The 20,017-nt window shown below is 55.5% G+C and overlaps 1 protein-coding gene across 1 annotated transcript in view; it reads left to right on the plus strand.

Annotated features, from left to right (window-relative positions):
- The first annotated feature begins 791 nt into the window (after positions 1-791).
- Positions 792-20,017, plus strand: part of COL16A1 (collagen type XVI alpha 1 chain) — a 51,277-nt gene continuing 32,051 nt past the window's right edge. The window contains exons 1-31 of the mRNA XM_077150510.1: positions 792-1,475; positions 3,056-3,162; positions 5,161-5,235; positions 5,335-5,452; positions 6,360-6,483; positions 6,769-7,035; positions 7,661-7,741; positions 7,908-8,033; positions 8,817-8,870; positions 9,102-9,128; positions 9,688-9,723; positions 10,735-10,761; positions 11,899-11,961; positions 12,224-12,265; positions 12,378-12,422; positions 12,523-12,558; positions 12,950-13,012; positions 13,381-13,425; positions 13,510-13,605; positions 13,793-13,831; positions 14,472-14,516; positions 14,677-14,712; positions 15,236-15,346; positions 15,762-15,797; positions 16,021-16,056; positions 16,135-16,245; positions 16,621-16,665; positions 18,546-18,581; positions 18,716-18,760; positions 19,056-19,187; positions 19,910-19,945. Of these exons, the coding sequence (XP_077006625.1) occupies positions 3,090-3,162; positions 5,161-5,235; positions 5,335-5,452; positions 6,360-6,483; positions 6,769-7,035; positions 7,661-7,741; positions 7,908-8,033; positions 8,817-8,870; positions 9,102-9,128; positions 9,688-9,723; positions 10,735-10,761; positions 11,899-11,961; positions 12,224-12,265; positions 12,378-12,422; positions 12,523-12,558; positions 12,950-13,012; positions 13,381-13,425; positions 13,510-13,605; positions 13,793-13,831; positions 14,472-14,516; positions 14,677-14,712; positions 15,236-15,346; positions 15,762-15,797; positions 16,021-16,056; positions 16,135-16,245; positions 16,621-16,665; positions 18,546-18,581; positions 18,716-18,760; positions 19,056-19,187; positions 19,910-19,945 (2,106 nt within the window). The 5' untranslated portion in view covers positions 792-1,475; positions 3,056-3,089. The remainder of the gene's footprint in view (positions 1,476-3,055; positions 3,163-5,160; positions 5,236-5,334; positions 5,453-6,359; positions 6,484-6,768; positions 7,036-7,660; positions 7,742-7,907; positions 8,034-8,816; positions 8,871-9,101; positions 9,129-9,687; positions 9,724-10,734; positions 10,762-11,898; positions 11,962-12,223; positions 12,266-12,377; positions 12,423-12,522; positions 12,559-12,949; positions 13,013-13,380; positions 13,426-13,509; positions 13,606-13,792; positions 13,832-14,471; positions 14,517-14,676; positions 14,713-15,235; positions 15,347-15,761; positions 15,798-16,020; positions 16,057-16,134; positions 16,246-16,620; positions 16,666-18,545; positions 18,582-18,715; positions 18,761-19,055; positions 19,188-19,909; positions 19,946-20,017) is intronic.

Raw genomic sequence — 20,017 nt, forward strand, 5'->3', positions numbered from 1 at the left:
GGCTCAATGGGGCCACAGGGCTAGGCCACAGCAGGGTCCCTCCACAGGGAGCCCCCTCCCCCTTCAGGAAACCCAGTTACTCCCCCCCTCAACCCCCATCCCCATCCCCATCCCCATCCCCATCCCCATCCCCATCCCCACCACTCACGGGTCTTTTGAACCTACTTCTCAATGGTTCCTCAGTCTTGGTGTCTGGAAATCTGTTTGAGGCCTCCAGGGGGCGACACTTAGGAGGTCAACTTGGCCATCCCACTGCCTCGGGGCAGAAAATGAAATGTTACCTTCTCCTTCCTCCTCAGAAGTCCAATTTCTCATCCAACCCCAATTTCTCTCCTTTCCTTGGACCCCTCCCCATCAATGGCCTATGAGCCAGCCCCAACCTTCTCTCCACCCCTCCCTGTCTCCTTTCCCCTCCCTCCCTGCCTGAGACACTAATAGTGATAAAAATGGAATATTTACTGAGCTCCTCCTATGTGCTCCTAAGTGCTAGGCACTTTACAGACTTCAATCATTTCTGGCTCACAATAACCCTGTGAGGTATTATACCACTATTATCCCATTTTACAGATGAGAAGGTGGACTCCTAGTTAAATGATAAGTTTGAAGCCACGAAACTAGAGCGGGGATAGGGAGTTGAGGCCTTCTAACTTCATGCTGTAAGGAAGAACAAGAGGACTCGCTGGGTTCCACTTTGCTGGGAATGAGGCCAGAGAGGAAGGGGTTAATTTAGCACCCTCCATGGCTCTCCCCCCACCCCCCCACATCCTCCATTGCAGACAGACAGACTGGGAATGTTAGACAGAGGAACTGGAAAAGGCTGACCACCGAGGCTTGGGCGGCAGCCACGTCACGGGTGCCACGGAACCGGGAAGGAGGGTCTTCCCCCTCCCTCCCCCAGCCTCTGTGGGCCCAGCCGGGGAAGGGGAAGGGGGTGGCACTGGGGAGGCCCTTCGAGCCCGGGGCCTGGCTCTTAAAGGGCCAGCACGTCCGCCTGCCCGCCTTCTGGAGCCCCTTCCAGGACAACTCTGGGCATGCAGGGTCCTGCCTCTCCTGCTCACCTGGCGGGGAAGTTGAAGGGGCGGGCCTGGGAACACCGCCAGGCCAGGAGCAGAGCTGTGTGTCTGTCTGTCCAGCCGCCTGCAGCCGCCACCGGCTGAGCCCTCTCCCGGCCCACCCTCCTTCCTCCTGCCTGGCGGGCTGGTCCAGCTGTGTTCCATTAGCGGTCCTGGCAAGCCCCCAGCCTCCTGGAACCACCCCCTCTCCCCCCACCCGGCGTGGCGGGCAGTCTCGAGTAGGCGAGCACGGAACAGCAGTCGGCCGGAGAACTCGGGACCCGGAAAGCTGCGGACCTACCGCCTGGAGAGATCGAGGACCAAGGCAGGGCTGAGGAACCCTGACCTTACTTCTTCTGCTGCATTGCCTGGGCTACCTGGATTGTCAGTGAGGTGGGGGACCTCCCCCTCCCCCAACCACAGGTAAGTGAGGCTGACGTAGACTGCCGGCAGACTCTGGGTTTCAGGACCTCTCTGTCCCTGACTTGCTGTGTGACCTGAGACAAGTGGCTTTACCTCTCTGGACCTCAGTAACCTCTGATTGAACAATCCCATTCTGACTCTCCCTGCCCCCAAATCTCGATACATCTGAGTTGCTGGATGGAGGGGTAGGGGTCACCTCCTTGGAGCTTCTCTCCCTCTATCCCTGTAGTCCCTGGCTCTGGCGGGCCTGGGAAGTAAAGACCAGGATCAGGAGCCGGAAGGGGTCACGAGCACATCCATGCTCACGCCTCCACATGCGTCCACATGCTTCCCATGGTTGGCAGCCCTTCCATTGGCTGGCAGGAGGGGGAGGCTGGAATAGGGCTTGAGAGTTGGGGTGTGCACACTGCTAAGATGGAAGGTGAATAGGGTGGGGGCACAATTCTACCCCAGAGAGGAGGGGGCTGAGTTCCTGTCTCTAAATACACTGGGGTGAGGGCTCTTTTCTGTTCTCCTTCCTATCCAGCATTGAGGGAGGGGAAATAGGATTCCATTACGGCAGGAGGAATGAGGTCAGACTTGCATAAGAACTTCCCGATAGGAAGGCCTACTGGAGGGGTGGTCATAGGCTGGTTGTGTACACATGTATATGTGCAAGCTGGTGTGTCTGTGTATATTGGTATGCATATCTCTCTGTGTTGGAGCATGCCTGTGTGCAGGTTCATTTGTCTGCACACACTGGCATGTATGTGTCCCTATGTATATGTGTATATGTGCTTATCTATCTACGTGTATCATGCGGACACATGATTTCAACATCTGTGTAGGGCTCTGTGTATGTGCATCAAGCTGCCTGTCCCCGGGGAGACCAGATGATGTATGACTCTGCTGGCTGCTTGCTGAGCTTGCATTGATTTATCTGGGCCCATCCATCAGGGTTTAATAAAACTAAAAGACAAACATCCATCAGTAGGGGAGGTTGGTGATGAGGTCCTGAGCCCCGGTGACTTGTTCTCCTGCCCACTGTACCCCTGGGGGAAGCTTCCTTGGCCCACACACAGCTCTGTGTTGCCTTCCAGGAACATCAGCTCAGTTGGCACCCCCTGACCTTGTGGGTTCTTTGCAGGGCTGCCTGAGCCGACCTGGGTGCTGGTGGCCAGGTACCGGGCTGGTAACACCAGTACAGTGCACAGGTTGTTTAAATGTTGAGATACTTCGAAATGTCTTGGTAATAGCCTCTGCCTCAAGCCCTGTCACTATACCAGTTCCCCTGGCCTTCCAGGACTACCTACACCTCTCCTTGATCCAGCAGCTTTCCGGTGGCAGAGCCAGGTACTGCCCGTCTCTGTGCTCTAGCCAGCGTTTGCGCTGGCTGGTCAGTGACCGTGCCATACCGGTAGTTAAATATTTTTAATATCGCCCCTGCCCAAATCCTAGCCCAAGGACTGACGCCTGCCCAGACCTCCTGCCAACCCAAGACCGGAGGTGCCTGGGCCCGTGGACTGGCTGCTTCTTGCCCATGTGTGGAACTGTGCTGTGTGAGCTCAGGAATCCGCCTTCCCAGCCTCTGTGGTTTACAGGTGCTGCAGCTGTGGCCGACCTCTCTGGACCAGGATGTGGGCATCTTGGGCTCCCAGCCTGTGGCTGCTCAGTGTCTGGGCCACCTGCAGCCATGGGGCAGATACAGGTGAGATGACACAGGACGGTCATAGGCCTGTGACTGGCTCCCTGGAGTTCTCCCTGTGTACTTATGTGACTTTATCCCTAGGTCATGTGGGCACCTGTGGGAGAGTTTGGGTGGGGGTGGGGGGATGGCTAGGCTCAGGGTGGCCTGGGGCGTTTGTGCACCCAAGCCTGGGCTGGGGTGAGCTAAAGGGTGTATGTGTGTGTTTCTGTCTGTACATGTGTGTCTCTGAGCATCTCTGGGTTTGTTTCTTCATGCCTCTCTGTGCATCTGTATGTATTTCTTTGTCTGCAAGAGAACACACGTGCATGCACCCATCCTGTGCATAAATTACTAGCAGGACCGTGGGGTGAAGAGGAGCAGGCAATGAGTTCTCCTTGCAGAAGGAAGCTGCCTCCCAAATGAGGCCCAGGCCCTTCTGATCTGTTTCGTGGTGGAGAATCCATCCTCCAGCCCACGTACTCCTCCTCCTCCCAGGCTGGCCTTGGATCTTGGATAAAGGGCCCACCCCAGGGCCCAGATGCTGGATGGGACAGAGGGTGAAGCTTTCCAGGGCCCAAAGCCAGGGGAAGTTGACAGGGCACCTTGCCCAGCTCTGCCAAGTGCCCTCTGGGCTCCACAGCTCAGCTGCCCAGCCAAGCCAGAACAGAACTCCTAGACCCTAAATCTAGCTGAGAGAGGCAGAGAAACCAAAGTGTAGATATGAGGGTGGTTGTGCACCCAGGGCACATATGATTGCCTGTGGGTTGTGTATGCCACATATGTTTGTGCATATGTGTGTATCTCCATCCATGTGCATGTGCCTTGCTCCCCTTCCCCTCACCATGTCCCCTGGGGGGTACTGGGGCAGAGGATTTCAACATCTGTAAGGAATCTGGGTCCATTGCCAAGGGGTGAGTCACTCATTGCTGCTGCTGATGCCGAAGACAGTGATGGTCTTTCTGGCCAGATCTGGGGGAGGGAGCCTCCGAGGGGGACACTGGACCCAGGGACCCAGCGTTCCTTCTTCCAGCCAGGCCAGCCAGGGAGTCCAGTGCCCAGCTTCTTGAAGCTGTCTTCATTGCCTTGTCCCAGCTACCCCATCCACATTGATGGGAAGGGCTTTGAGGTTCCAACCTCTTTCCCTGCTATTGTAGCACCCTCTCCCCGGCCCCGACATGTGTTATTCAGGGAGAAGGGAGGCCCACTGCTGCCTACCTGTCCTACTGGGGCTTTGGAGACCAGAATTAAACTATTCTCTTCTCCAGGAGCTCTTACCCCTAAAATATACCCTGTCTGGAGCCCCAAGCCTTCCCTGGTGGTTCCCTTAAGGCTGTGGCCCTCCTCAGGCCTTCAGTCTCTTCTCACTGCTTCTCAGGGTGATTATTCAGGTGAAATGGCACTCTGTCGGCTCAGACTCGTGTCGGATCTGCTTGTCTGCTTGGGGTGTGGAAGATGAGCCCCACTCATTGCTGACATCACATGTTTCAGCTGCACATGGCATTCCCGGTGGCACGGGAATCCACAACTCACACTTGCGCAGACATGCACATGCAACTGTATATAACACAAGCGTGTGTGAACCCATTTTTTCCTTACCCTGAAGTGCCCTAGGGCCCACCTGAGTATGAATCCATGCAGCGAGCACATGTGTACATCCCATCTGAGCTCTAAGACTGCCTAGAGCTTCTTTCAGTCTCTCCCTTGCTGGCCAGGCCCCAGACTAAGGGTCTTGGGGTATTTGTGTTATGGGATTTCTGGTCCTGCTCTGCTATGGACTCAGTGCCCGTGGTTCAGCCCTCAGTCTCTGGACCTCAGTCTTCCCGTCTGTGTGATGGGTGTCTTCCTGCCTCCCTGGGTGCCAGGGTCAGAGGCAAATGGTGACAGCAGCCCCAAGGCAGGGCCTGGTTGAAGGTCCAGAATGGGAACTATAAACTTGCTCCTTCCCGGGTTTCAAAGTACCCGACTATGCACCTCCGTCAACCTGATCCCACCTAATGCCCTCTGCTAATTTTCTTCCAGGCGAGCAATGCCCACCTTCGCAGCAAGAAGGACTCAAGTTGGAACACAGCAGTGACTTATCAGCCAACGTGACAGGTGAGTGCCTACTTCTACCGTCTTCAACTTCTTCCTGGAGTGGCCTGGGCCCCTCCTCACCTGCCCAGCTGACCTATCTGTCTGGTGTCTCCCCTGAAGGCTTCAACCTCATCCACCGACTCAGCCTCCTGAAGATACCCCCCATCAAGAAGATCCGCAACCCCAAGGGTCCTCTCATCCTGCGGCTGGGGGCGGCCCCGCTAACCCAGCCCACACGGTAAAGACACCAGGATGCCTGCTGAGACTCAATACCGACCTCACCTACATTCCCCAGAACCTCTGGGTGTGGGGCCTAAGCTTAGGGGTCCCTCTGGGGATCATTTCATCCCTCCCTCTGAGGAAGTCAACTGGGTTTTCACCCTCGTGGCTGGTAGGGTGGGCAGAGAGGGTGTCCCTGGAAGACCACCCTCTGTCCCTTCCCCACCTCTGGCTAGATATCTGTAGATCTGGACAGATCTACACCTGTGGGCCCTATAAGAGCTCCAGGATGGAAGTGTAAACCCGGCAAGAGTTGAGTCTGTCTGAATGTGTGTATGTGTGTGTGTGTGCTCACCTGCCTGAGGCCCAAAGTCCCACAAGTCTGGTCCTGCTTATCTCTCCAGCCTCAACTCCCCAAATGTTCCCTTTTCTTTCTTGCTGCTCTGGTTGGGATGAAACCTGTTCATTTTTTCACCATTTCTCCTCCCATAGGAGGAGAGCTCACTCGGCTATTTCTCTTCCAGGGAAGCTCACCTTTCCCTCATTTACTCTAACTCCTACTCATCCTTTAGGCCTCAGTTTATTCTCCCCAGGGCATCCTGTACTCCTTGGAAGCACTTGCCACAATTGTAATGAAACAGTCATTCTGAGGATTCTTTGTGGTCTGTCCCCTTCATCAGACTGAAGGCCCCACAAGGACAGACACCTTCTCTGTATTTTCATCACTGCATCCCCAGCAGCCAGACCCACACACCTGGCACTCTGTAGGCACAATAAGTGTGCAAGGAATGAATGACTGTGTGTGTGGGTGTGTCACTTTAGAGGTGTACACCTGTGCGTGTCTCGCGTAGGCTCAACAGACCCAGTGGGGGGACCAGTTGGGGCTTCACCTGAGGCTCAGGGCACCCTCCCTGCTCCATCCACAGACAGGTATTCCCCCGGGGCCTCCCGGATGAGTTTGCACTGGTGCTCACACTACTGCTCAAGAAGCGCACCCACCAGAACACGTGGTACTTGTTTCAAGTGACCGACGGAGATGGGTACCCTCAGGTGAGCCCGCCCCCAAGTTCCGATTGTCTCTTGGGGCCTCAAGCAGTATGACTTCAGCCCAACTGGCAATTACTGGGCCTCCCTGCTCTATCCCAGCACCCCAAGCACCTGTCCCGTTCTTTCAGGATGTAACTGTTTGGGGACCCCCCCAACCCCCCAGCTTCTTCCCTTTCTGGCCTTCAGTTTCCCTTTCTTGTGAAATGAGCTCGATGGCTCTTGTCTTTTCTGTGCTATGGCTCTGGAGCTCTGATTCCCTGTCTTGCTCCCTTTGCTGATTCCACCCAGATTTCCCTGGAAGTCAACAGCCAAGAGCAGAGCCTGGAGCTCCGGGTCCGGGGTCAGGATGGCGACTTTGTCTCCTGCATCTTCCCAGTGCCCCAGCTCTTCGACCAGCGTTGGCACAAGCTGATGCTGAGCGTGGCCGGACGCGTGGCCTCCATGCATGTGGACTGCACCTCAGCCTCCTCCCAGCCTCTGGGGCCCTGGCGACCCTTGCAGCCTGTGGGCCACGTGTTTCTGGGCATGGATGCTGAGCAGGGCAAGCCCATCTCAGTGAGTGCTAGGTTGGGCCCTGACCTCCCCTGTTACTTTCTGGGAGCCTGAGTCAGCATCCCATTGTCTGTCTGTATCTGCACAGGTCCTTCCCTTGCTCAGACCCCTTCCATGAGTCCTCGCTGCCCTCCAGATGCAGCCTAAACTTACTCATCTGGCACTCAGGGCCCTTCATGACCTGGTCCCTGTAAATGTCTGCACATCATCTCCCATTAAACTCCTCCTCTGGCTCTGTTCTGGCCATTTCCATCCTACGTGTCCAGCTCACCTAGTCCTCTCACCCCTCAGTGCCTTCGCCTGTGCCGTTACCTCTTTCTGGACTGCCTTCCCTTGTGTGCCCATCTGCTAGATATCTACTGGCCCTTCAAGACCCAACTTGAATGGACTCCCCTCCTCCCCTGTTCCTCTGAGTCACTTGTCCCTCATGTCCCCCTTTCCTGCATGTACAGTTTCATTCTGTTTTTGGTGACAACTGTATTCGTGATTGTCTCCCAAGCCAGGCAGGAAACATCCTGGGGTCAAATTCTGGGGTTCTGGGGGAAGGACATCTTTGAGCCTCAGTGAGGGCCAGGGTGCAGCACACATTGATAAAATGAAGTAAAACTGACTTGTGTGTCCCTGGCAGTTTGACATCCAGCAGGCGCATATCTACTGTGACCCGGAGCTTGTGTTGGAGGAGGGCTGCTGTGAGATCTCGCCGCGAGGGGTGAGCGGCTTGGCCCCGGCACGGCTTGGGGTGGGCACTGCCCAGAGGCGCGGTGTGAGGAGATGGGGGGCCAGGAGGGGAGGTTTGGAGATCTTAGGATGGGTGGGTAAGGGCGGGGGGTGTCTGCCCTCTGTACCGACCCCAGCTTCTCCCCTACATTGCACAGTGCCCCCCAGAGAGCTCCAAGGCCCGCCGAGACACCCAGAGTAATGAGCTCATTGAGATCAACCCACAGACTGAGGGCAAAGTCTATACCCGCTGCTTCTGCCTGGAGGAACCGCAAGGCAGTAAGGTGGGTGAGCAGGAAAGGCAGACATGGACGCAGGCACAGGTGAGACTGCCCCCTCCCTGACCTGGCAGGGTCTACCAACAGGGTCAGGCGGCTGTGTGCCCAGGACTGGAAACGTATTTACCACCCCATAGGATTCAGGGAGGACAAGAGACAGCCCACTGGGTGACTCTGTGCCTGCCTGCCTGTTGCCATTGAGAGTTACGCCCATCTAACTCTGCCACTACCCAGACCCTCTCTGATGCCAATCCAGGTCCTTCTGGTGAGGGCAGGGTCAGGCTATACCCAAAGGCAAAGGATACCTGGGGTCAGAGGTCAGTTTGCACTGCGTCCCCACTTGCTCATTCTTCTGGGCCAGCCCCGACTAATACCAGGCTGGTTCTATGCCCAGCCCCCTGGCCGGCTGCCCTGCCCACTCTCAGGTTCTTCGGGGGTGGCAGGGAAGCCCAGGCCTCTTTTAACCCCACCTCCTGGCTAGGAAGTCTCCTTTTCCCCTGGGCATCGTGCCCAGCCTTTGGCTGCAGAAACATAGGATCCCATTGATTCACGGTCTTGTTTTCTCCGACATCACGTGGGTGGGGGGAAGAGGAGGAGGGTCCAGGAAGAAGATGGATGGGGCTCGGGGGTAGCCTTGGAGACACAAGCAGACCCTTGGTGCCCTGGCAGGTGCCAGCTGCCAAGTGGAGGGGGTATCTGGGGTTCATGCCACTGGCCTGGGTGCCCTTTTCCAGCATGGACCCCAGAACTGGCCCCTCCTCAAGGGTTCCCTTTGTTCTGTCTGCCCAGGTGGATGCCCAGCCATCAGGAAGAATCAGCCAGAAGGGAGAAAGTAGAACAAAGGTAGAGATGGTGGGGGGAGGGTTCCACGGTGTCCTCAGTCTGCCCCTGTGGAAAAGACACTGCTCCCACTCTCTTCCCACCTGCCTGCAGGTGCCAGCTCTGAGAAAGAAGGGTAAATGGGGGTGAGACAGACTCAGCACCCTGGTGCTATTTAGGGTGGCTCTTGGGTAAGAGTGTTGGAAGCAATGCTTGATTCCTTGAATTCCCTGCCCATGCCCTCCCTCTTCCTAGGCCCATCAGGAGGCAGCAGCAGATGAGGTAAGACTCCTGTCTAGACTGGCAAAAAGGGCTCAATTGAGGAGGTGCCAGCCTGAACTCATTGAACAAGGCTTTGGAGCTCTGGCGCCTGGACACGGGGGTGGCTGGATGGCTATTAGCTGCCAGCATTCTTTGGGAACCCAGGGAATTCCAGGGGGGCCCCATCTGCCCACTGCCTCTCCTGAATGGGGGGTAGCTCTGGACACTCCTGCTGAGTTGGCAGAAATGGCCACGGATGTTATGGGGAGAACCCAAGCCTTGGACATGGAACCACTGGATTCTGAGTCTCAATCCACCCCTGACACTCTGTGACCTGGGCCCACTGCTCTTCTTCTCTGGGCTCCAGTTTGCTCATCTGAAACATGGCTTTGGGTCTGTACTGGTGGGAGTCGGTGGGGCGAGACTGGCTTAATGTGTCTGATCTTCATGCTCTCCTCACATTCCTTCCAGAGCACATGTGATGTTCCTTGGGCTTGGTGTACATGGGGGAGAAAAGGGGCAGGGAGGGCTGACCCTGCAGGCTCAAAATTGATATCCTGGCCCTGTTCTTCCATTTCAGTGCCCACCTTGTGTCCATGGTGCCCGCGAAAGCAATGTGAGTGAATGGAGGGTGTGTGGCGTGGGGTGGGTAGGGCCTGGGGCATCTGAGCAGGCAGGGCTTGGGAGTGGGCGTTGCCTAGAGGTTGGGTGGGCAGCCTCTTGGTTGAGGACAAGGGGATCTTTGTGCCCTTTCACATGTCCTCCCTGTCCATCCTTCAGAGTTGGGCTTGACCCCTACTCCATCGCTGCCAAGGAAGGCAGACCCACACCCCGTTTTCTGGACCGTGGGTTGGGATCCAGGATGGAGTTGGGGGTAGGGAGGTGCCAGGCAGGAGCAGGACCTTGGCTACTGATGCCTGCTTTGCATTCCCCACAAGGTCTCGGGCCTGCTCTGCTTAGAAGTTTTCATGGGTCATCTTGGAGGCCTAGAGATGGAGAAGACCTGGCTCTGGGCTACTCAGATCAGCTTTGGCCCCCAAAACCAGATGTTGGCTCGGGGTCTAAGCAGAACCCCTTCCTGTCCCCCTCCAGCTGGCCCTGGCCCAGCCTCCCTCTGGCATCCAGAAAGCAGGGCAGAGGGGCACTGTGAAAGCCTAGCTGTAACCCAACTGTGCCTCTCCCATGGGAGGCATGAGTCATTACTTTCCCACAGCCTGACGTTCTGAGTTGCCATGCCATGTTGGCCCACAAAAGGCACAAATCCAGCTCTTTTCAGGTCCAAGGCCCCTGACCTTGGGAGACATCCCCCACTTCTGCCTACCCCTTTTCCATCCAGCTCCGCACCAAATCCCAGGTGGAGGGGTTACCATGGCGACTGAGAAGCCATGTTATCCTAGCAACTGGGGAGTGGAGACAGCTAAAGGTTAGAGGAGGTGGATGAGATTCCTCTGCAAATTTTACAGCCTTAGGAAATAAAGTCAGCATTCTGGTCAGCCTGGCAGGCAGAGCAGGGGCTGGGATTTGAGTCCTGCCGCCATGTTCTGTGACCCTGGCTAAACTGCTTGCCCTCTTTGGGCTATGGGTGTCCTTCTTCCTCCTTGAGATCCTCCCTCCTCTGTCCCCTCAGGTCACGCTTGGTCTCTCTGGCTCCAAGGTGAGTCCCAGGTGGGGAGAGCACTCCTGCCCTCTTCAATAGCCCCAGCCCACACTAAGATGTGACCCTATGGCTGTGTATTTTTATCAGGGCTACTTGAAACTGTGTATGGCTGGTGGGGCAGTATTAGGTGTGTTACTGTTAGAGAGAGCAGGGGCTTGTGTGCATGCAAGGATGTTCAAGGCTGCCCTTTCCAAAGGATCTACTGTATCTCAGGCCCTGGGCCATACACTTGCAGCATCTATTACCTATTTGAACCCCTGCAAGCCCTTTGCGGGGTGGGTACTATATTACTGCAGGGGGAAACTGAGGTCCAGCTATGCAGGTATGCGTGACTGGGTGTGTCAGAGTGATTGTGTGGTTGGTTGCATGGCTAGATGCATCTGGGGCACTGTTTGCGTGAATGCCTTTGCACAAGTGTGACTCACTGGAGAAGTGAGCACAAACTTGTGGATGGGGCCACAGAGCTTGCAAGTGGTGGGGTCAGCGGCAGGTGTGTAAACACGAGGCTGTGTCTTCTGAGTGCTGGAGGTATGTGATATAGTTATTGGAGCTGCTGTCACGTTGGGGCTTAGCGTGCCAGCTCAGTGCCGAGCACTTTACATGCAGCATCATGCTTCATCCCTACCACAACCCCTCGAGCCCAATGCTGACCTCACACCCATTCTGCTGAAGCGAAAACTGAGGCTCAGAGAGTGATTTGGCTTGACCTAAGTCACACGCTTGCAAATATGGAGGCAGGATTTGAAGTTGGACAGCTGGACACTCAGCATTGTGGGTTTCTGCCATCCCACATGTGTGTGTCCATGCGTGTGCGTCCATGTGCCCTGGGGTGTGCTGTGTGTGAGCTGGTGTGCTTGGGTATGGGTGTGGGGGAAGAGATACCAGTGCATGAGACTAATTTTGCCAAATATAGCCCTTGTAGGGGCTGGGGGGCATGTGGAGGAATGCATATGGAATCCATATGCTGTGTGCCTGGAGGGGGAGTGGGCGGGGCCTGGGGATGGCCCGCATTGTGCACATTTACACACCCATGTGTGCCGGGTGGGTGGAGAAGATGGGGCAGGGAAGGGGGGACGCTTCCTCAAGCTCCCATGTGCCCCTCTGGTCCCAGCTCTGGTTCTGTCCCCCTCACAGGGAGGAAAAGGCGAGCGGGGTCTGCCTGGTCCCTCAGGCCCCAAGGGCGAGAAGGGAGCACGGGTAAGCACCCAGCCATGCCCCCTGCCCGGTGTGGGGTGGGTTGAGGAGCCATCACCCCAGCATCCCAGCTGGGAGCCTTCAGCCTGCCCTGGATGGGGGATAAGAGTTTGAGGGGTCTTACTAGGGGTTAGTGTGTATGGAAGCACCTATATTCCAGGGATATCTGGGATTAAGGGATTCCTGGGCTTACCCACCCAAAGCAGGTTCGGGTGACTCCCCTGGGAGGCCCACCCCTTCCTGATCCTCTGTTCCCTGTTCCCAGGGCAATGACTGTGTCCGAATCTCGCCGGATGCCCCGCTTCAGGTAAGACCTGGAGGTGAGGCCCATTTCAGGCCAGGATGGGAAGGGGCCTGTGCCCTCAGGGGTCCATGGAGAGGGGGCTGGGCCCCTCTCATCACCTTATCTCCCTGTTCAGTGTGCAGAAGGCCTGAAGGGAGAAAAGGGGGAGTCAGGAGCCTTGGTGAGTGTGGGGCCAGGGATAGGGCAGGGATGGCGTGCTCCTAGCCCACCCTCACTCTTCTTTCTTCACCCTTTCTTTTGTGTCTCCTTACTCACCTAAGGGACCTTCAGGACTCCCGGGCTCAACAGGCCAGAAGGTAGGCCTAGATTTGGAGGGGCAGGTGCCAGGGAGATCTTTGGGGATGGGGTGGGGCGGTCCTATAGCCAGGAGGAGGTGGCGTCCAAAGTCTTCCTGGGAGACCAGCATCCTGGGACCAGTGGAGTTGGCAGTCCCCTCCTTCTACCCTGTCCCTCCCAATCATCCTGCCTTGCCCAAATACCCACCCAGATGGAGAGCGAAATGCCACAGACTCCCCAAGCCAGTGGCCTGGCTGGCTTGGTGGTTCCTCCCCTGGTGACTGAGGCCATTCAGTCTCGGGGAAGCAGGACCAGAAGTCTAGAAGGCGGTTGCCTCTTCCTCAGGCAGAGCTGCCCCAGCTTTTCTAGCCCCTTCCCTCAACCTGGTCATTTTGCCACTTCTTTCCTCAGGGCCAGAAAGGCGAGAGGGGAGACGGAGGCATCAAGGGCTCACCGGGGAAGCCGGGTCGAGATGTACGGTGCTCAGGACCCTCCCCTATCATAACCCCCAGCATGGGAACTTAGGATCTTGGAATGCTGGAGTTTAGTCATTCAAATCCAACCCCTCCTTTTGCTCAGATTGGAGAACAGAGGCACAAGAAAGGGAGGGGCTGTGCCCCCTGAGGCACAGGAAGGGGGGGCAGAAAAGCACTGGACCTGTTTTCCTCCTTGACCTCTAAAGCCCTGAGGTTGACATTTGATGACCTTGGGGCATTGGGGTGGGGTCTGGTTTTGGGGAGGGACAGTGAGGGTGGGGTGGGTGGGTATTCACTGTTTCCTGGGGTGGCTGCTAACTCAGGGAGGTGCCTTGGTCCATCCTGACCGCCTCCGCCTCCCCGCAGGGCCGGCCAGGAGAGATCTGTATCATGGGGCCCAAAGGGCAGAAGGTGAGTTGGGTGGAGAGTGGGGTGAAGAGTGGGGTTGTGGAGCGGAGGGGGCAGCACTCTCATACCCACCTATGTCTGTGCCAGGGCGACCCTGGCTTTGTCGGGCCTGAGGGGCTGGCAGGCGAGCCTGGGCCCCCCGGCCTCCCTGGGCCCCCTGGAGTAGGACTGCCTGGGATTCCAGTGAGTAGCCCCTTGCCCCACCTGTTGTCCTTTCCTCAGAGAGCCCTCACCTGCCCTGACTGGTGGCAAGGGAGAGCTCTGTCCCAGGGTTCCTGGTTGGGGAGGGGGTTAGGTAGGAGATCCAGAAGCCTTCACCCTAGTGAGAGGCCCCTGGGAAGCATCCCCTTCACCATGTTTCTACCCTCAGGGGGATCCAGGTGGCCCAGCAGGCCCTAAGGGAGACAAGGTAAGCACAGACAGGTGTGGGGACATGTTGGGGGGAGGCGGGGCTCACGGTTGGTAGGAGGAGAGAAAAGAATGGGACAGGGGCAGCTGTGGCCACAGGTATGTCCAGGGAAAGTGCAGGCAACTTGGTCATCTGAGTTTAAGCTCTGCTCGGCCGGGTCCCCTGGTGTGTAGTATGTGTCCCCATCCCAGGGCTTGCTGACTAGGAGCCTTGGCCTGGGTTCCAGGCATGGGGACAGGCAGCCCCCATCTAGCTGTGACCAGAGGGGCCTTACCTGGGGTCCCAAGCTCATTTTAGGGTCTTGTGTCTTGATGAGTAGGAAGCTCTGTGAATGTATGTCTGTCTGTCTGTCTGCTGTGGTTCCTCTGGGGTCAGCCTGATCACCTCCTAACCTGCTGTACCCAGAAGCCTCATTTTCTCCCTTCTTTTGCAACCAGAAGAGCTTGGGTTAGACATTAAGGACAGCAAGGGGAAGGAGTATTTGTTGACCAAATGGACCAAATGGATATGGGAGATTTGGCAAATATTATCCTCCTGGGGGTGGTCGGGTGGAGGGCTAGACGGGGAGGAGGTGAACGGTCTGAGGTCACATGAGCTAGTTTCATAGTGCCCCTCTCTTAACCTTTCCTTCTGACCACAGGGCAGCTCCGGGACTCCAGGAAAGGAAGGTCCTGGTGGGAAACCTGTGAGTGACCCCGATGTAGCAGGGAGAGGGTGGCAGCCATCATGCCCAGGTCTGCTACCAGGGGCCCTCTGAGGAAGGAGGGGCTGGATCCTCAGGTCCTCTCTCAGCACACCAGGCCCCTCTGCCCTGGCACTCATGCCCACTGTTTCTTCTCCAACAGGGGAAGCCGGGATTGCCAGGGGTGAAGGGAGAGAAGGTGAGTTCCAGGTTTGGTTGCCCCAGAGTGAGGGTGAGAGTGGGAACTCCTCTCTGAAGTTGAAAGGGCATCAAGGCCCCGGGTCCAGGGAAGTTGGACTTCCTCAGGGTAGCTCCCCACCCCCTGCTTTGTTCCTGCGCTGTGCAAGTGAGATCACTAAATAAAGAGGCTGGCCGGGGAGGTGGACAGCTGGGTTCAAGTCCCGGCTCTGTCACCCACATGATTTATGAATATGGGCGGTTCAGTTTACCTCTTCATTAGCCCATGTTCACCATCTGTAAAATGGGGACACAATAAGTCTCCATAGTCTGTTGGGAGGATGTAGTTTTGGGATGTCCAGGACCCTTAAGTTAAATGAATGAATAAATTGAACAGAAATCTGTCCCAGTGTCCCTGCTGTCCACTTTGATGTTGGGATAAAATCCTGGTCCCTGGGTCTCTAGCCAGAATGGGCATGAGGTTCCTTGCCTTCTCCAGGGTCTGAGCCCAACCCTGTCCACTCATGGCCTCTCCCTTCTGTTAGGGTGACCCCTGTGAAGTATGTCCGATGCTGCCTGAAGGAATCCAGAACTTTGTGGGACTACCTGGAAAGCCAGGGCCCAAGGGGGAACCTGGTGATCCTGCACCAGCCAAGGTGAGTGCCCAGATTGGACACTAATGGACCCCACAGAAAAATTGGGGGCATGACCATAGAGAAGCATTGGGCAGAGAGGCTGGGTACTTCTCATGGTCATAGAGAGATTGTGGGTAGAGGGTCCAAGCTCTTACCCAGGGGAGAGAGGGTACAGAACCATAGAGCTTAGGGCTGGGCTAGAGGGCCACCCCGGATCTCCATGGCAACTTCCATGGCTCCTTCCACGGCTCTTGAATAGGTTCTAGGATGCCATTTGGGCAAGCTGGGGTGGAGCCAACCCTTATTGTGAGTGAGGCTGTGCCCTGTCCCTGGGAGTGGATATTGGTGGGGGATGAGGAAAATGAGTGGCAGATAGGGCTGAGGCAAGAGTCCTGGCCTGGATCCATCCCACTCTCTCACAGACCTTCTCTTTCAGGAGGGCCTTGGAACTGTCAGACAAAAAGGTGACCGGGTAGGTACAAAATGGTGATCGGGCAGGGTGGCTTAGCCTTCATTTTCTCCATTGGTTACGTGGTTGATGAGCCCTACCTCTGGGGTGCTGGCCTTGAACCCTTTGGGACCCCTGGATATTTGAAGGGCTTTTGGTGGTGATGTTACCATCCTCATATATGGGTAAGAAGTTTGGGGTGCCCCAACACATCCAATCTCAGCCCACAAACCTGTTCTTCCTGCAGGGAGACCCTGGCATCCAAGGCATCAAAGGAGAGAAGGTGAGGGAAACCCAGTCCCCTGGCTGTCCTTCCCTGACTACCTGGGAGTCTTTCTGATCCCTTCTTTTCCATCCCAAGGGGGAGCCCTGCTTGTCCTGCAGCTCAGCTGTGGGGGCCCAGCAACTTAGGCCCCTTACGGAGGACAAAGGAGATGTGGGCTATCCTAGCTTTGGCTTGCCTGGTCTTCCGGTGAGTGACTGTCTCTTCCCAGGCCAGCCCAGCCCAGCCCCTCCTTGCCACACTGGCAGCCTTCCTGAATCTTCAGGCCCTGAGTGTCAGGGAAGGGAAAAGAGGGAAGCCAGGAGGCGGGTGTCCTGGGCCTGCAGCTGGCCCTCTTCTTTCATCCACATGCTGCTCCCGGCCGCTTGCTCTGGTACTCCCTCTTAGGACCTTGAAGTCCCCGGTTAGTGGTATAATGGAAGGTACTGTCCAGCTACCTGCAGGACTGTGGGATCCCTAATTCTGAGCTTGCTTTTCTTTTTCTGGTGGACACTGGGCCCATTGAGTCTTGGAGGGGTGGGAGTTGGGGGAGCAAGCTGTGACTCTGACTTGGTTGGTTTTCAGGGGAAAGTTGGCGCTCCAGGACCAACAGGGCTGAAAGGAGAGAAGGTGAGACCTGGTTAGACATCAGGGGACACAGGGCTTCCTTCAGGGAGGTAGAGGAGGAGGTGGCCTGTGGCCACAGAGTGGGTACAATATAGAAAAGAAATAAAGATGTAGATTCACAGTGAAATAAATGCATCAGAGATTTGCACACTGGGGTTAAAGAATTTATTCCTGAGAGCCCTCACATTTTGCAAGAGCATTCCTTAATGTTGTATTTTTAAGTTAATGATCATTTAAAACAAACACATTCAACACCACCTTATAAGAAAATAATAGTTGACACTTTGATACCTCTTCCTATGTGCTGGGCACTGTTCCAAGTGCTTGCATATGAATTAACTTGTGTTATCCTCCCCAAACCTTACAGGGTAGTTACTCAGCTAGACCCATTTTACAGATGAGGAAATAAAGGCACGGGTCGAATAAATTGCCCAAAGTCATGTGGTGTCTGGTGCCGAACTGGGATTTGAGCCCAGAAAGTCTGGCTCCGGAGTCTGTAATCTTCTCTGCTCAGCTGGACGCTCAATTTCCATGCTTGTGTTAACATTTGTATTTATGATTGCTTTGGAGACAAATGACAGCATTGAACTTACAAGGCAGCATTACTTAAATGCAGGGTTGTGTGTGTGTGCACGTAACAAGCACGAGAAAACCCAAAATATATGTTCAGACTCAACTCCAACAGGCAAATCACATTTGTTAGGGTTCTCCAATGGAGCTTTTGCACTCTCTCCCTGCCCCCTGCTTTTTCTTCCAGTCTTTTCCATCTCAATAAATAGCATTTTTCCAGCTTCTCAAACCTGAAACCTGGTGTCTTCATTGATTCCTCCCTTCTCCTCATCACCGCCTCCAACCAGTTCATCGGTAAATCCTGACCATCTGCCCACAAAATCTCTCTCGACTCTGTCCTCCTTTCTGCATCTCCACTCTTACTACCTTGGTCGAAGTTCCAATCATCTCACTCCTGGACACCTGCAGCAGCCTCCTCTCCAGCCTGCCTGCCTCTCCCTGCAGCTCTTCTCAGTCCATTCTGCATCTAGTAGCCAATGTGGCTTTGTAAAAAGAAATCAGATTATGTTATTTCCCTGCTTAAAAGCCTCTACTGATTTGACTTTGTCTTACCTACCAAGACCCTGGACGATCTGGCCCCTGCTTACCTTTCCAGGCCCACCTCCTACTTTTCTCCCACTGCTTACTTGGCTGTCGTGGCCCACGGTCCATTCTGGAAACTGCCAAGACAACTCCTGCCTCTTGGATTCTGTACTTGGGTTTCCCACTACCTAGAAAGTTTTTCCTCTTTACCCTCCCCTTAGTCATTCTTTGGCTGACCTTATTCTCATCTTTCTGATAGTAATTGTGGTTAACACTTCTCTGTCTAAAATGGCCTCTTTCACTTATTCTAGTTCATCACCTTCCTTCCTTCATAGTACTCAGCACTATCTAAAGTCACTATTATCTTTTAATGTCTTTATTGTCTTCCAGAAGTATGTGAGCTTCATCAGGGATTTTTGTCTATCTTGTTCCCTGCTGCACACCCAGCACTTATTACGGTGCCCAGTGCATAACGGGCATCCGATGAATAGCTGTTGGATAGATGAATTAATGATATTTGTGTGCTGGGTCAGGGCTGGGGTGCAGGCTGGGATTCCGTGAAGCGAGGATGGAGGCAGAAATATGGCCTCAGTCCCTGGCTTGCTGCGGAGTCTCTGGGTGACCTTGGAGAAATCCCTTTCCCTCCCTGGGCCTCAGTTTCCCTCACCAGGAATTGAGGGGGTTGATTTAGAAGTTCCAAGGGTGTTCTTTTGTAGTCCTGAGTTTGGGGTTGCTCTGCCACCTCCATCCCACCCCCCACTTAGCCCTGATGCTCTCTGCTTTGCTTTCAGGGTAATTTTGGAGAGGCAGGGCCAGTCGGCAGTCCAGTGAGTATGTTTTGGATGGCAGCAGCTCAGGGGGGAAAGGCGAGGTGGGAGGTGCTACCCACTGCTGGGACAGTGACAGAACTGGGCTGTTCCAGACTGATGCCAGGCCTCACATGTGGCTTTTTATCATGTAGGGGCGACCAGGGCCAGCTGGACCAGCAGGCGTCAAAGGGGAGAAGGTGAGTCTGGGAACATTCTCCGAATCTGCAGTCAGGGTGAGCTTTCCAAACACCTGCTCATTTACCTCCCTCCAACCTTCTGAGGCTCCCCTGCTGCCAGTAAGGGGAAGTCTGATTCCTCAGTGGGATGGTCAAGACCCTGTTGACCTTCGTTTCCCCTTCAGTCTCTCCTGAGATACCCCATGCCCAGGAGGTGCCGGGTCAGGGACAGGCTGTACCCCAGCCCCAGATTCCAAGCCTGGCCCTGGTGCACCATGTTCTGGGGACCCCCTAACCCTGGGTCCTTACTTGGCAGGGGGAGCCCTGTGAGCCATGCCTCACCTTCTCCGAGCTTCAGGGTGGGAGCAGCCGAGTGATGGCCCTGCCCGGCCCTCCTGGAGAAAAGGGGGAGCCTGGGCCCCCAAGCTTTGGCCTGCCAGGGAAACCGGTGAGTACCAGGGCCTCTGGGACCAGGGGGCACGAAAAGAAGGGAGGGATCCTGCCTGGGTCTCTTTGCTGTGTTCCAGGTTCTCTGTGCAGTGGAGGGGTAGGTGATAGTATGTGGAGGGGCCCGTGCCTCCGTCTCCAGAGGGAGCTGGCCTCACAGGCCTCTGCCCTGTATCCTGGGACACAGCACAGTGGAAAGAGCACCAACCTGGACACAGCAGGCCTGGGTTCAAATTCCAGCTGTGTCTTTTACTAGCTCTCTGACATGAGCAATTTACTTCTCTTCTTGGGGCCTCTGTTTCCCTGCAGTTAAGCTTAGCAGTGTTGTGTATGAAGTGCTTAGCAGTGCACAATAGGCATTCGGGACATGGCAGTTCCCACAGCAGTTATTATTATTGCTTTAAGAGCAGCAGTGCGTGCTGCATGCCCAGCACTGTCTTGCTGATGTTAGCGCATCCAATCCTCAGAAGAACTGCCATGGAGTAGAGCTCTGTACTATTTTTATTATCCCCATTTGACAGATGAGGAAACTGAGGCATGAAGAAGTTAAGTAACTTGCCCAGGGTCATCCAGAAAGGGTGTCTGGCTCGATCCTCCTCTTCTAACCTAATGCTGCACTAAGATTTTCTTTACTGTTGTCTCTCCCGGGGGTAACACAGTACTGGGCAATTAGGGGGGTGGCCTGGTATGAATGAGTGGATGCTGGGAATGCTTTCTCCTCAGGGCAAGGCTGGAGAGCGTGGACTGAAGGGCCAGAAGGTGAGAGAACCTTGGTGGGCATGTGGGTGAGCAGCACCCCTGGGTCAGCCTATCCAGGGCAACATGGCCCCA

The sequence above is a fragment of the Tamandua tetradactyla genome, chromosome 2 (genome assembly GCF_023851605.1).
Source record: "Tamandua tetradactyla isolate mTamTet1 chromosome 2, mTamTet1.pri, whole genome shotgun sequence".
In the NCBI taxonomy this organism is placed as follows: Eukaryota; Metazoa; Chordata; class Mammalia; order Pilosa; family Myrmecophagidae; genus Tamandua; species Tamandua tetradactyla.